The sequence below is a fragment of the Sus scrofa genome, chromosome 8, assembly GCF_054392235.1.
Source record: "Sus scrofa isolate SSC_HxYL_T2T_F1_AM1 chromosome 8, Sscrofa_HxYL_maternal_Yorkshire_Landrace_v2.0, whole genome shotgun sequence".
NCBI classification, from domain to species: domain Eukaryota; kingdom Metazoa; phylum Chordata; class Mammalia; order Artiodactyla; family Suidae; genus Sus; species Sus scrofa.
The window spans coordinates 88,645,497-88,659,294 of NC_139390.1; the positions used below are offsets into that span (position 1 = coordinate 88,645,497).

Below are 13,798 nucleotides of genomic sequence, written 5' to 3' on the forward strand. Positions count from 1 at the left end.
ATGTGGAAGTTCCATGGGGAAGTTCCCACACCACAGCAGCAACCCGAGCCACTGCAGTGACAGCACCAGATCCTTAACCCACTGCACCACAAGGGAACTCCTGCATTTCTTTATTTAATTGGAGACTAAGGATTGGAATTCAATCTTTGGTGTCTTTATTTTTTTCAAACTAAACATATGCTTAGAGAGGAAATCAATATTAAGGCTGGTCCTCCTTCTTGAGAATCAGTTAGATTGGAGTGATATAAATTCACATAGTTGAGGAACTTTTCCAGGGTAGGATAATGCAGCTTTGATCTCCAGTAGCTATCACCAACAGTCAGTTTTCTTTTCTCTGTTTCTTCATGATGTGTTATGCCATATGCAATGGGATAAGAGGTTATTGCTAAATAAAACTTAATAGCCTACTTAAGTTTATGTCTTAGAGGATACCGTTTTGATTTATCTAACCTACCTGATTAGTTCTTTATTATTTACGCCTTTGATTACGAACGATTGTATCAGTTAGGCTTCAAGTAATAGAAAATCAGACCAAAAGTAGCTTATGTTGGCAAAAAGACAAAAAAAATAATAAAAGTAGCTTAAACGAGCAGGTTCTTATTTTTCTCATATCCCAGGATGCTTGGAGATGGGGGTGGCTGGCATTTGTTCTGTGGCTCAATGATATTAGAGTGGTTATCTCTGCATTGCTCTTGGTTTTTTTCTTCTGGATGCAAGGTAGCTTTTATTGCTGTAGTCAAGAAGAAGGTCAGTGCCAGAAACTACCCTTCCTAGCTCCCTTGCCATCAAGCAGAAACCAATTTATATCTCATTGGCCAGGACCTTTTTGTGCGACAACCCTAGCTTTTCCTATTTCATGTGTACTTTTGGTGTCTTATTTAAAAATTGTTTCCTTTTCTAAGTTAGTCTTATATTATCTTCTAGAAGTTTTAAAGTTTCGCCTTCCAAGTCTAGGTCTAATTTATGTAGTATTTTCTTTTTTTTGGCATGTTGTGAAAAACTCAGTTTCTCTTCCTTTTCTAACAGCATTACGATGGAGCTGCTGTCATATACAGCTTTCTCACATGGTACTTTTTATTGTACACTGCTGTTGGAGGGGTGGGTTAACTGGGAATCTACTTTGTTCTGGATTACTGAAGTGACTCCAAAGAAGTTTTGCATTTTCTTCTTTCTGGGCCTCAGGAGTTCCACTGGTCTTTGATCTATTTTATCTTTTCTCTTCTGTGTGTGTGTGTGTGTGTGTGTGTGTGTGTGTGTTTCTTTTCTAGGGCCACACCCACAGCATATGGAGGTTCCTAGGCTAGGGGTCTAATCGGAGTTGTAGCCACCAGTCCGAGCTGAGTCTGCAACCTACACCACAGCTCATGGCAATGACTGATCCTTAACCTACTGAGTGAGGCCAGGGATCGAACCCACAACCTCATGGTTCCTAGTCGGATTCGTTAACTACTGAGCCATGATGAGAAACCCCTGTTTTGTCTTTTCTATTGTTTTTTTCTTTTTCTTTTTCTTTTTTTTTTGGGGGGGGTGGGGCGTGCCTGTGCAGGCAGAAGTTCCCAGGCCAGGGATTGAATCTGTGCCACAAGAGTGATCTGAGCCACAGGAGCAATAACCTCAGGTCCTTAACCTGCTTGGCCACCAGGGAACTCCTGTTTTATGTTTTCTTTTCTTTGAATCCATCATTAGTTTGGGATTCTTGAATCACATGGGTAGTGTGAATTCTGTCCCATGTCCACCTTTGATGAAGAAGGACCCTTTGTCACCTCCTTGACTGTCTGAGATTTCTAGTTGCTCCCACCTGGTGGGCAGCCCTTCCAGCAGCCTCCTCTGCTGGGCACAGGTTCCTCAGCTTCCGTCCTCAGTCTTTGCAGCCAAAACTAGTGCTTCATATTGCTTCATAGGCACAAGTCAGTTCTGCCTGGGGGAGTCGAGCTTCAGCCCCATGCTTGACCACTCTGGCTTTGACTGACTTCTTTGTGTCACATACCAGGGTTATTTGTTTTGTTTTAGCTCAACTATACATTATTTATATTCTTTATTTTAATTTACATTTTACTGAAGTATCACTGATTTACAATGTTTCATGTGTACAACAAAGAGATTCAGTTTTTCGTATGTATATAGTCTTTTCAGATTCTTTTCCATTAAGGCTATTACAAGATACTGAATATAATTCCCTGTGCTGTACAGTAGGTTCCTTGTTTATTTTATATATAGTAGTGTGTATCTGTTAATCCCAAACTCTAAATTTATCCTCCCCCACCCCCTTTCCCCTTTAGTAACCATAGGTGTTTTTCTATGTCTGTGAGGCAAGTTCTGTTTTGCAAATAGATTCATCTGTCTCTCTCTCTTTTTTTTTTTTTAGATTCCATGTATAAGTGATATCATATGATACTTGTCTTTGTTTGACTTTACCTATACATTTCAAATGTTATGTTGTTGTTATCCTCTCTGTTTTATGGTGTGAATTTGAGGGCCACATGCATGAAATGCTGTTTCATATACTCCTAATCCCCTCCCCTCCCCGGCAGACTGTAAGATTTTCTGGTCACTTTTTTGTTACAAGATCATATATTTAGTAATTAAGATTAATTTTTTGGTATAAATGATTCAGTGTCATCTAGTTTAAACAAGTGCCCTTCTTTGCCAGTGTAAGCCTAATCTGTTTTTAAAGCATAGAAAACTGTTCTGTTTTCTTAATGACTATATATGCATATGATAAAAATAGTAAACTTTTTTTTGGTTTTAATAAATAGATAGGCAGAACCAGTGGGGAGGAGAGCATGGTGTTTCACCCTTTTCTTACTTTCTCACCCTCCTTACTCTTTAGAGTCAGGGTGAGTGTAGGACCCGAGTATCAGGGGGAGAGGGACAGAGTCTGATCTTACTGGTGCTGTTCTCATCCAGCCCTTAGTCCCCCTTTTCATAGCAGGTGCCCACCTTCTATTCCTTCTTCCTAAACAGGTTAGGGGAGGGAGTTATTCAGAGTACTCTCTAGCCCCCGCCCCTCAGCATACCCCTTCAGCCTCTCATTGCTGGGGTCTCTTCACCCTGGAAGCCTGCTAGTTAGAGTCTCTCAAAATGAATCCAGTTTGTGGCTCAGCGGAAACAAATCTGACTAGGATCCATGAGGACAAACAGCTCAGATCTGGTGTAGCTGTGGTTGTGGTGTAGGCCAACAGCTGCAGCTCCAGTTTAGCCCCTAGCTTGGGAACCTCCATATGCTCAGGCATGGCCCTAAAAAGACCAAAAAAAAAAAAAAAAAAAGAGATGAGTCCAGTTTGATGGCAGTGCTCTGAGGCACTTACTTGGCCTGTGCAATTGACAGCAGCTCATCCCATCACCGAGCTGAAGTATGCTCTGCCCAGTTGCTTACCTTCGTCCTTGCTCTAGCACTGTGGCCTGCCCTGGGCAGCCTCCATACTCTTGCTGTTTCTAATCAGGAAGTGTCTGTCTCTGGGTCACTGCACACTCTCCCTCCCTCCTCTCCGCAGTTCTAGGGAATAGACAGTGGGGGCGCCTAGCGAGTGCTTTCTCCCTCAGTAACATCCACCCACAGCTTTTGGGGGAGTGGGCATGCCAGCTTTCTCCCCTCGAGGAAGACCCACTACTCCTAGAAATTTCCTTTTGTCAATTTTCTCGAGAACTTCTAGTCTTGCCCTGTATAGCCCGTTGTGAAATGGTCCCTAGCTGAGTTTTCATGTCTGTTTTTGTTTTTGTTGTTTTGTTTTGTTTTGTTGCCATGTCTACAGCACATGAAAATTCCTGGGCCAAGCGATTGAACCCTGGCCACAAAAGCAACCCAAGCTGCCGCATTGACAATGCCAGATCCTTAACCTACCAGGCCACAAGGGAATTCCTTCATATCTTTTTATAAGCTCTGCATAGATATAGCTGGGATATCACTGTAGACTAGTGGGATACTTGCCACACATTTTCCTTAGCTTGGAGCATTATTAGAAATTCCAAGACAACTGCAAATATCGCATTTTAACATTTCAGTATGCATTGCTGTATACGTTGACTGGGAAGCAGGTTATGCAACAGCGAACCTTGGAAGTTTCATAAATTAATTTGCAATAGATCATTACACTCAATATAAACAATGTATTTCATTTTTTTTATTTAGTGGACTGATGAGGGAAAGAAAAAGGGGTGGGTGTTGGGCAGCATTATGAAAGTTTTAGATAGAGTGTTACTAGGAGAAGACTTGGGTAGAACCCAACAGTGTCATAAATTTGGAATGCAGTCATTTTATAAAGGGACCACATATTTATGTAGCTCCAGAGCATGAAACATGGTCAGGGTGTAACAATCACAGAAGGGGATGGTTTCACGCTCACTGTAAGGTAAAACTTTGTAACATTTAAAGGCATTCAGCAATGGAAGTGCTTGTTTTCATGAGGTAGAGGGCTCTCTGTCTCCACGCTTTTCAGTGTGGGTTTTCTTTTTTTGTTTTTTTTTTAATTGAACTTTTTATTTCAAATAATTCCAAGTAAGTTATGAAGAAATTAATTTGTTATTGCTCAGTTTTCCAAAAGAATACAATAAAGACATGCTGTGCAATATATAATGAAACATCAGTAAAATACCATATGTCAGGTATAACTTGGCATAGTAAAGCAATATATTATCTAAAAATGTGTAATATAAAGGAAGCTAATCTACTCAGTATTAAAAAGTCACCTCAATAGGAACTTTTTTAGTTAGCATTGATCAAATTATGCATCAAATGTGATTATACCAAGGTATCCACATTGTACATGGGATTCCTGAGTTAATAATGAAAACATTACTGTGCAGGATATTCTGTTAACACAGTAAGTACTCATTCATTCATTCTTTGATTCAATAACATTTATTGTGGTTTTACTACAATTAGGTACTGTTCTAGGCAGCCAAGATATAATCCTGTACAAATCAGACAAAATTCTTCTTGTGATGAGCATTCTAGAGGGGGAGTGAGTAACTAAGTCATTTCTAGTAACAGAGATAATAACAAGTAAACACTGTATTTAAAAATCAGTAGATTCTCTTAGGCATGGCCTCTAAAAGGCAGAGGAGAAGAAACTCATGCCCTAAGAAAGTCTGGTCCTATAACCTGAAGGGTCCTAATTTCAGAACAAATTGTGTTTGGTGGCTCATGTTTGATCTAGTACATGAAGTTTGTATTCTCTGTAGCCATATTTATTTTCCTATAAAAATAAAAGTGAGCGAGTTCCCATTGTGGCTCAGCGGTAACAAACCCAACTAATCTCCTTGAGGATGTGGATTCAATCCCTGGCCTCGCTCAGTGGGTTAAGGATCTGGCATTGCCGTGAGCTATAGTGTGGGTCACTCGGATCCTGAGTTGCTGTGGCTGTGGTATAGGCTGGCAGCTGCAGCTCCAATTCCACCCCTAGCCTGGGAACTTCTATATGCTGCAAGTGCGGCCCTAAAAAGAAAAAAAGAAAAGTGAATTTTTGGTTTATTCTCAAAACCAAATATTCACATGGTACAAATACTCCTGGAAGATGCCATCTGTTTATCCTGTGGCATCTTACACCCTCTGCACAACGATGTGTGTTTCAGAGGGTGCTCAACATCCAGCTTATCAAGCAGCCAGCAAGTGATATCACTAACTTGCAAAGCAGGGATTGAAATATTAATTTTATTTAATAATAAAATAGGTATTTTTAACACAAAGGGATTTAAGATGCAAACAATAAATGATTCAACATCTGCCTGCCCAGATACATAATGTGTTAAAAAAAAAAATGAAATGCCAACAGGATAAACAGAACAAAATTAAAAGTAAAAATGACCCCAACCCAATTTTTTTCAACAAATTTAACCATAGTTAAAAGTTTTTTTGGTGATCCCTTTCAGAAAAAATAATTTTGTTTTTTGTTTTTTGTTTGTTTTTTAACTTACCTGTGTGTATTTGTATGTGTGTGTACATATTTACACAATAGGAATGTGATATTATGACTATTATAAGAAATATGTATTTGGTCTTTGTCTCAATTCCTGGCCCTGAGTTCCTAAAATGCTTGGATTTCCTAAGTGAGGAGAGCCCTTAAAGGTGTCTTTGTTATGCTAATTAGGTGACTTTGGGAAAGCCTCTAGCTTACGGGAGTTTGGGCTGGTTGCCAGGGAAACCAATCAGCGATTGGAACGTTGGACCTCTTGGGAGGAGAGAGAACCTGGAGATTGAGTCACCAATGGCCAGCATTTTAATCAATCCTTCCTATATAATGGAGCCTTCATAAAACCCCAAAAGGACGGATTCTGAGAGCTTCTGGGTTTGGGAGCACTGTAGGCGATGAGAGTGGTGGGCTCAGAAGGCATGGAAGCTCCACACCTTTTCCCTGTACTTTGTATTAGGCATCTCTTTCCATGTGGCCGTCCTGCGTTATATCCTCTTATAATAAAGCAGCATTCTAGTAAGCAAGCTGATTTCCAGAGTTCTGTGAGCCCCTTTAGCAAATAATCAAACTGGAGGATGAGGTTGTGGGAACCTCCAATTTAGAGCCAGTTGGTCAGAAGCACGGGTGATAACCTTAACTTTTTTTTTTTTTTTGTCTTTTTGCCTTTTCTAGGGCTGCTCCTGTGGCATATGGAAATTCCCAGGCTAGGGGTCTAATCAGAGCTGTAGCTGCTGGCCCACGCCAGAGCCACAGCAACGTGGGATCTGAGCCGAGTCCGCGACCTACACCACAGCTCACGGCAACGCCGGATCTTTTAACCCACTGAGCAAGGCCAGGGATCAAAACTGCAACCTCATGGTTCCTAGTCGGACTCACTAACCACTGAGCCACGACGGGAACTCCCAAACCTTAACTTTTGATTGACATCTGAAGTGAGGATTGTCCTGTAGTCCTGATCCCTTAACCTGGGAAATCCGAAGCTATCTTGGGGATGATAGTGTCAGAACTGAGTTGAATTGTAGGAAACCCAGATGGTGGTGGGTGAATTTCATGTAGGTGTGGAGAAACACATATTGAGGGAATTATAGTGTTTCGATTCTCGTTTTTTACTTAAGATACCTTAGCTTGCTTTCATATCTGTTTATGCAGTTCATCTTTTTTTGCCACAGAGTATTTCTTGGTAATTTTAAATTTTATTTAGCTCTATTGCTATATAGCAGTGACAAATTTAAAAACATTTATTACACGAAGCACATTTATATAACTATATCATAATAGGGAGGTTAAGAGAAGTAAAATAAGATGAGAAAGATACATATATTGAGTGGAATATGAAATTCTAAATGTCATTTCTGTTGCTTGGCAGCAGTGCCAGGTGGCACATGTGGTGTTCTGCATCTGCTAGTCCTTGGATTCTGTTGAGCACATAGAATAACTTAGTTGGAGACACAGACTTTGGATGTTTCTGGGAATCCTGTTACTGAATGCAAGTCCATGTACCTGATGCACAGTGAGGCCAAACAATACCAAATCGTCAGAGTATGGAGCAGAGAAAAGTTTATTGCAGGGCCATACAAGTAGAGAGGTGACTTGTGTCCAGAAAAGTCCTAGAGGAGTTCCCGTTGTGGCGCAGTGGTTAACAAATCCGACTAGGAACCATGAGGTTGCAGGTTCCATCCCTGGCCTTGCTCAGTGGGTTAAGGATCCGGCGTTGCCGTGAGCTGTGGTGTAGGTCACAGACGCGGCTCCCACGTTGCTGTGGCTCTGGCGTATGCCAGCCACTACAGCTCTGATTAGACCCCTAGCCTGGGAACCTCCATATGCCTCAGGAGCGGGCTTAGAAAAGGCATAAAGACAAAACAAAAACAAAAAAAAAAAACCCAAAAAAGCCCTAGACTCCCTGAAGGCTTCCAGTAAAGCCCTTTTAAAGGCAAGGTGAGGGAGGGGCATAGTTAATTGTTACAAATTTCTTGGCACCTCATCCTTTGTTTTTGTAGCCATCCATGTAGGTCAGGTCATGATGTTCTTATTTTCTGTTCAGCTCAGGTCACTGTCAGGCTAAACTGTATATTTCAAGCTATAGGCAACATTCTGTTGCAAAAGGTACAGATCATGATGAAGCACAGGCAACAGAGCAAAGGTTAAAGGAAGGTTAAAATAAAAGGAACAGATCTAATATGGAGTCATTCATTCTCTATTACAATCCCACTTATCTTAGTGATTCCAAGTAGCAAACATGGAGGTACTTAGGATAAGCCTCATCGGTTTCCTACCTTAGAAGACTTGAGTCTCTTGTCAGGCAGGGAGGCATGTAGGTAGGCCATTCAGTAGTATGACAAGTGCCAGGGCAGAAGTATGTCAGGCTATGGCAGCAGTCATGGGAATACTCAGGCCACCCAGAAGTGTGGGTGTGTGTGTGTTAGAGGAGGTGATTTAAAGCTTCTGGGAAGGGATGAATGGGAATTACATGGCTCAGGGAAGGCAGAAGGGTATTCCAGGCCAAGGAGCAAAGAGGTGAAAAATTGCAAGAGGAGTTTAGAGAATCACAGAATATAAATTTTGGGGCAATGAATGAGATGGACAGAGATCCATTCACAGAGGGCTTTGTGCCTCATGCTGAGGAGCTGGGAATTCCTCCTCAAATCAAAAGATATTCATGTCTTTTATATCAATTAAAAACTCTCTAAATATTTGTCCTCACTCTTTGGAACTCTGGAAAACATAATTTCTTCATATTCTGCATATTGAGCCAGCTATTAGCTTAATTAACTGTTGCTATTGATTTTAAGATCCTGGGTTCCATATCAGATTTCACATGATTCTTCAGAACACCCACAACCTTAATCAGCCATGTCACAGACAGTTGCCTGGCTTACTACGCGGGAGCACTGAATGATAGTGTAGATGTGTGAGTTCAAATTCATCATCACCGTCAGAAAAACAACCAAGAAAAAATTGGTATGCCGTATCTTTGGCTACCTAAGATATCCCGTCACTGTCATCATCATCATTTTATAAAATGCAGGAATATAACTAATCCACATAAAATATATTGCTTATGTTTACAATATATTTTACAAGAGAGAACAGGATGAGAACAGGTTGGAGTGTGGGAGCAGGATGACTTGATCCAGTGATGAGTAGTTAATTTTACTTTGACTTTTGAGTCTTTTTCTTTATAATGTTCCATATTCTTTTAAAAATACTAGTCAAAACCATTAGTGATCCAGTATAAGGTTGGTGAAGGCACTAGAAAGAAACAAATTTGGAGGTGAGGAACTTAAACAGGGATACCCCATTCTTTAGTAAAAAGAGATAAATTCCTTCTAAGCACGGTCTAGAAATAAACCTTGTTTGTGCAGAAGGTTTGTGTTTATAGAAGGGAAGGCATTGTTCCTGACCCATCTCCTTACAACTCATTTATATGGTTTTCCTTATTTTTCTCCATACATAAAACTTTTTCTGAATCATCCATAATAACATTCCAAGAAGATATGTTAAATATGTTACTGTAGTTTACAATTGGCATCTGTGATGTTTTATTTAGCTGAAAAAAAAATTTTTTTTTCCACTGCTCCCTATACAACATGGAACACCATATGCCATTGTCCCTGTCGGGAAGCAAAGGTTTCCCTGGTCTGTGCTGGTGCCTGTGTTTATGCCACAGAGGAGCTGTGGTCCAGTGCCATCTTTTATTGATAAGGCCAGCAAAGGAGAAATCTAATGAAATTATCAAAGCTTTGAATTAATTATGAACTTGAATAGGAGAGCTAAGCTCTCTGGAGCCAAGGATCTCATTACCCATGCACTCTCATTGCATTCTCTTCTGGAGCAGAAGGCATTTTCAGCCACAGCTCTTAGCTTGGTTTTGGACTTTATTCAAACTTACTAACTGACATCCTCTTCTTACTACAACGTGGCTTCTGATGTCCATGATCATTAACTTCATTCTGCTCTGGATCTGCAGAGATGTTGATGGGTTTTCTCAACCCCTCCTTCTGCCTTTTTTTATCTTTCTTTATCTCCAGCCCCCCCCCCCCATCAAATTGGATGTTATACGAGTTTTTATCTTTTTTGAGTAAAGTGAGATGCTTTCAGAATTCAGATGTAGCTTCATGGACTATCATGATTGATTTAAAGTTAAGAACTCTATTATATCTACTATGTATTCCTGGGATATTTCGGTAAGCACAAAGTCAAATATTTCTTCTTTGAATTTTGAACACCAAATGGAAGTGTTTCTTGCCTGTTTCTACTTTAGAATTAATGGTGGAGCAATAACTTCCATGGTCTTAACAGCATTGTTCATATTTGTAATGTGTGTTGTGTAGGAACTACAGATCTCAATTTGAGGGTATAGCTCATCGTGCTTATGCTCCCTGATGGACAGTAATTAATGTTTGCTTAACAATTCTGGTATTCCTTTTCCCAGTAGTATGAACAAACTAACTTCTTTCCTTCCTCCCTTCTTCCCCCCCCTACTCCCCCCACTCCTTCCCCCCCTCCCTCCTTCCTTCCCTTCCTCCTTCCTTCCTTCCTCTCTCTCTCTCTCTTTTTTTTTTTTTGGTGAATAAATCAACCTCTGATTAAGTCTAGTAGCAAAATCAATAACAAGGTTTCGATTTGCTATTGGTGCTGCTTCTTTAGTACCGTCATATAGGATCAAACATCTCATGGAAAGCCTTTTCTGCTTGCTTTTGAGACCCACTATTTATGAATTCCTAAGCTGCAGCTCATCTGTCTTAGTAAACTACAGACCATAGGCAATTTTTTAAGCAGTGACTAACTTTGCTTTATAGGGTCAATGTTTTAAGGTTTTGAATGGGGGCATGGGAGAATGATAATCTTTGCTTTTCTTTTTTCTATTTACTTTCAGTGAGTTTTTTTTCCCCCCTGTTTATTTTTTCTATAGGCAGCTGCAATATTTAATTCAGCTTTTGGAAGTTTTTTGGTAAGTAAACATGGTGTAATTTGTCTTTTATAACTTCTCTTTGATGTTGTATGAAGATTTAGTGAAAACTTTTCTTTTGTGTTTTTTTTTTATTTTGTTTTGGTTTTTACTATTTGATTAAATATATAAGTTTTTGAATCCTGTCACATGCCAATATCCATACTCTGAAGAAAATTAGTTAATAAATAAGGGAAACGTCCCTTTTACGATATAATTTGGAGCTTGGGTTTAATATTCTATTTAATGGATTCAAGGAATCAATTAAAACACTATGTGTCTCCTTATAGAGGTTATATCAATATATTGATCATTTAATGAGGTCTTTTAGATTATTATTATTTTGTATCAGGGGACTGAGGATTTTGAAAAGGAAACATGACCCAGCTGGTCAGAAAGGGAATGCTAATTTATTTGTTGACATGTCATTTATTTTGTACATTTCACTGTCAAAGAAGCTACTGTCTTGTATACTTCTGAGAAATCTATGTGAAAAAAAATTTGACATGAAATAACTAATCAGTGATTTGCAAGAAAATTAATATTTTCGACATGTGAACTATAAATTGTATGTTAAAAGATTAAAAATAGTTCATTTTCATAAGTAAAACCAATATAATTATAAGGACAATCCTGCTTTAGCGTTTTATTCACTAGCTTTTAAACAGATGGTATAACAAAGACTTGGTTTATGTTATGAAAGAGTAAGACAGAAACTGAGTTTTCTGTCAATTGAGTATTTTATTTATACCCCTCCTAAAACTGCTAAATTCAAGAAAACAAATTAGAATATTGTATTTTTAGATATATAGCTCATTAACATATGTGGTACAATGATTTACAAAAATTTGAGAATAAAATCAGTGAGTTATACAGACTGGTTCATGAGTCTAGGAAAAATATCAATTTTTAAAATATCAATCTGTTTAAAATGTTCTTTATATAGCTTACTATTGTATGTGTTTAGACGTAGTTGAAGCTTTAAAACATATTGGTACATAGTGTTAATTCTGCATAGTGCTATATCACTTTTAATGTCCCAGTGTTACAGAGCTTTTAATGATGTAGCGTCTGCAAAAAATATGCTTAAAAAGTCTGTATTATTTTTAAATAAGTAGTTATGTTATTCCCGGTGGTATATTATTATTGGGTTTTAGAAGAAAGGTAGTAAGAGTCTATTTAATGAAAATGATCTCTTGAGCTATTTATTTTAAACTCAGTAATATTTTGTTGTCATTATTTTGTGTACCCCAGTATTATTTTCTGCATGTTGTCACAAATGACAAAATAATTTCTATAAAATATGATCTTTCTGGAAGCCAAATTTTTTTATATGGTTTGAATTCATATATAGCCACTCTCAAAACATGATTTCCTAAGCTGGATCTCTTACTCTTTAAAATGTCTAGTGGAATTGAGACAATAAGTCTAAGGCAATTGTCTGAGTAACTAAAGCAAAATACACTGTCCCTTAGTTGGAGGACTAACTCACTATGTACAGTTTGAGCTTGGTTGGAACTGACTGTATGAACAATAAACAAAATCATGGTATTTCTTCTACCAGGCCCAATTTTTGGATAAGATCCAGTGAAACAAAGCTTGTTCTAGGTATTCTTTAGGATTTTTGCTCTTTCACTTTTAAGAAGTTATGCATTCTTGGAGTTCCCACTGTGGTGCAGTAGTTAAGGATCCAGCATTGTCACAGCTGTGGTGTAGGTTGCAGCTGTCACTCAGATTCAATCCCTGGCCCAGGAACTCCATATGCTGTGGGTGTGGCCAAAAAAAGTTATGCATTCGCACTCTGTAGTCTTTTGCTCTTTTCTCTCTCTTCTTTTTCCTTACATTAATGAATCAATCAAAAGTATTGATTGATCTGCACACAGGGATAGTTTTCTAGCAGCTATAGAGGTGCAAAAAAAAATGTGACATGGTTTCACTATGTTGTGGAGATAACACATAGAAAAAGAAATGCAATGTAAAAGCTAACAAGTCAAACAAAAGATGATACTGGATGATATATGGTTGTCCAGTATGAACTCTGAATTGAAAGGTCGGACAGAAGTAATTTCTCTGCTGGGCCTTGAATTATGAGAAGACTTAGCTAGAGAAGAGAGAAGAGGAAAAGGCATGAGCAGTTACAGAGAGGCTGAAGTGTCTTCCGGTTTTTTTCCTTCCTCTTCCTTTTCCTTATTTGTCTTTCCCAAAGTTGAAAATTACCAGAAGGGGTTGAGAATAAAAATTATGATTGGAGATGTTTTGCTCTAGTGTTATAAGAGAAATAATTCTATTTCTTTTCCTTTCTCCTCTCCAATATAGTTACAACAAACCTTAGATTATGAACTATGCACGAGTCTAAACTAAGGAATCAGTTAGAATCAGGTTCAGCTTATTTAACAGAAGAAAAGTAATAGTGGCTTGGACAAGATACAAGTTGATTTCTCTATTATGTAGAATCTGGAAGGAGGCTGGCAAAGTGTGGGTTGGGAGCTTCATGGTCTCATTGTGGACAGAGATACGTATCTTTCTTCTCCACCGTCTACAGCATACAGCTTCCTTTGTCAAGGTTGCCTTAAGGTCCAAGGTAGCTGTAGGAGCTTTAGCCAAAAAGATACATGGATAGCAAGGTTTTTGCCTTGGGAAAGCACAGAAGAGCTCCCCTAAGAGCTAAGAATGCTTTCTTTAAACAGCATTACTGGAGTTCCAACACCATTCTTGCAGTAATATCTTCTTGAAGAACTTAGCCAAATGATCCTGCCTAGGTACTGGAGAGGTTGGGACATGTAGCAATTTGCTAAGAGCTACAAATTCATTTTCTCTAACTAAGGAAGAAGAGAATGTATAAGTGGCAGCTAGTCTTTTCTGCAAATGAGCAGTGCACAGAAATTGTCAAGAGTTTGAAGAAAGAGATTAAGCTCAGTTGAATGATATGGGAAGGCTTCAA

The 13,798-nt window shown here is 38.8% G+C and overlaps 1 protein-coding gene across 5 annotated transcripts in view; it reads left to right on the forward strand.

Moving 5' to 3' along the window:
- Positions 1 to 13,798, forward strand: part of SLC10A7 (solute carrier family 10 member 7) — a 240,663-nt gene that overhangs the window by 70,807 nt on the left and 156,058 nt on the right. For 4 of the 5 annotated variants that reach the window (XR_014811826.1, XR_014811827.1, XR_014811828.1 and 1 more), the window contains exon 5: positions 10,822 to 10,860. The exons of the other annotated variant lie outside the window; for it this stretch is intronic. Coding sequence is in view for 1 of the 4 variants with exons in the window: in NM_001137640.1 (NP_001131112.1) it covers positions 10,822 to 10,860 (39 nt within the window). In the remaining 3 variants the exon portion in view is untranslated. The remainder of the gene's footprint in view (positions 1 to 10,821; positions 10,861 to 13,798) is intronic. 5 annotated transcript variants of the gene reach the window in all.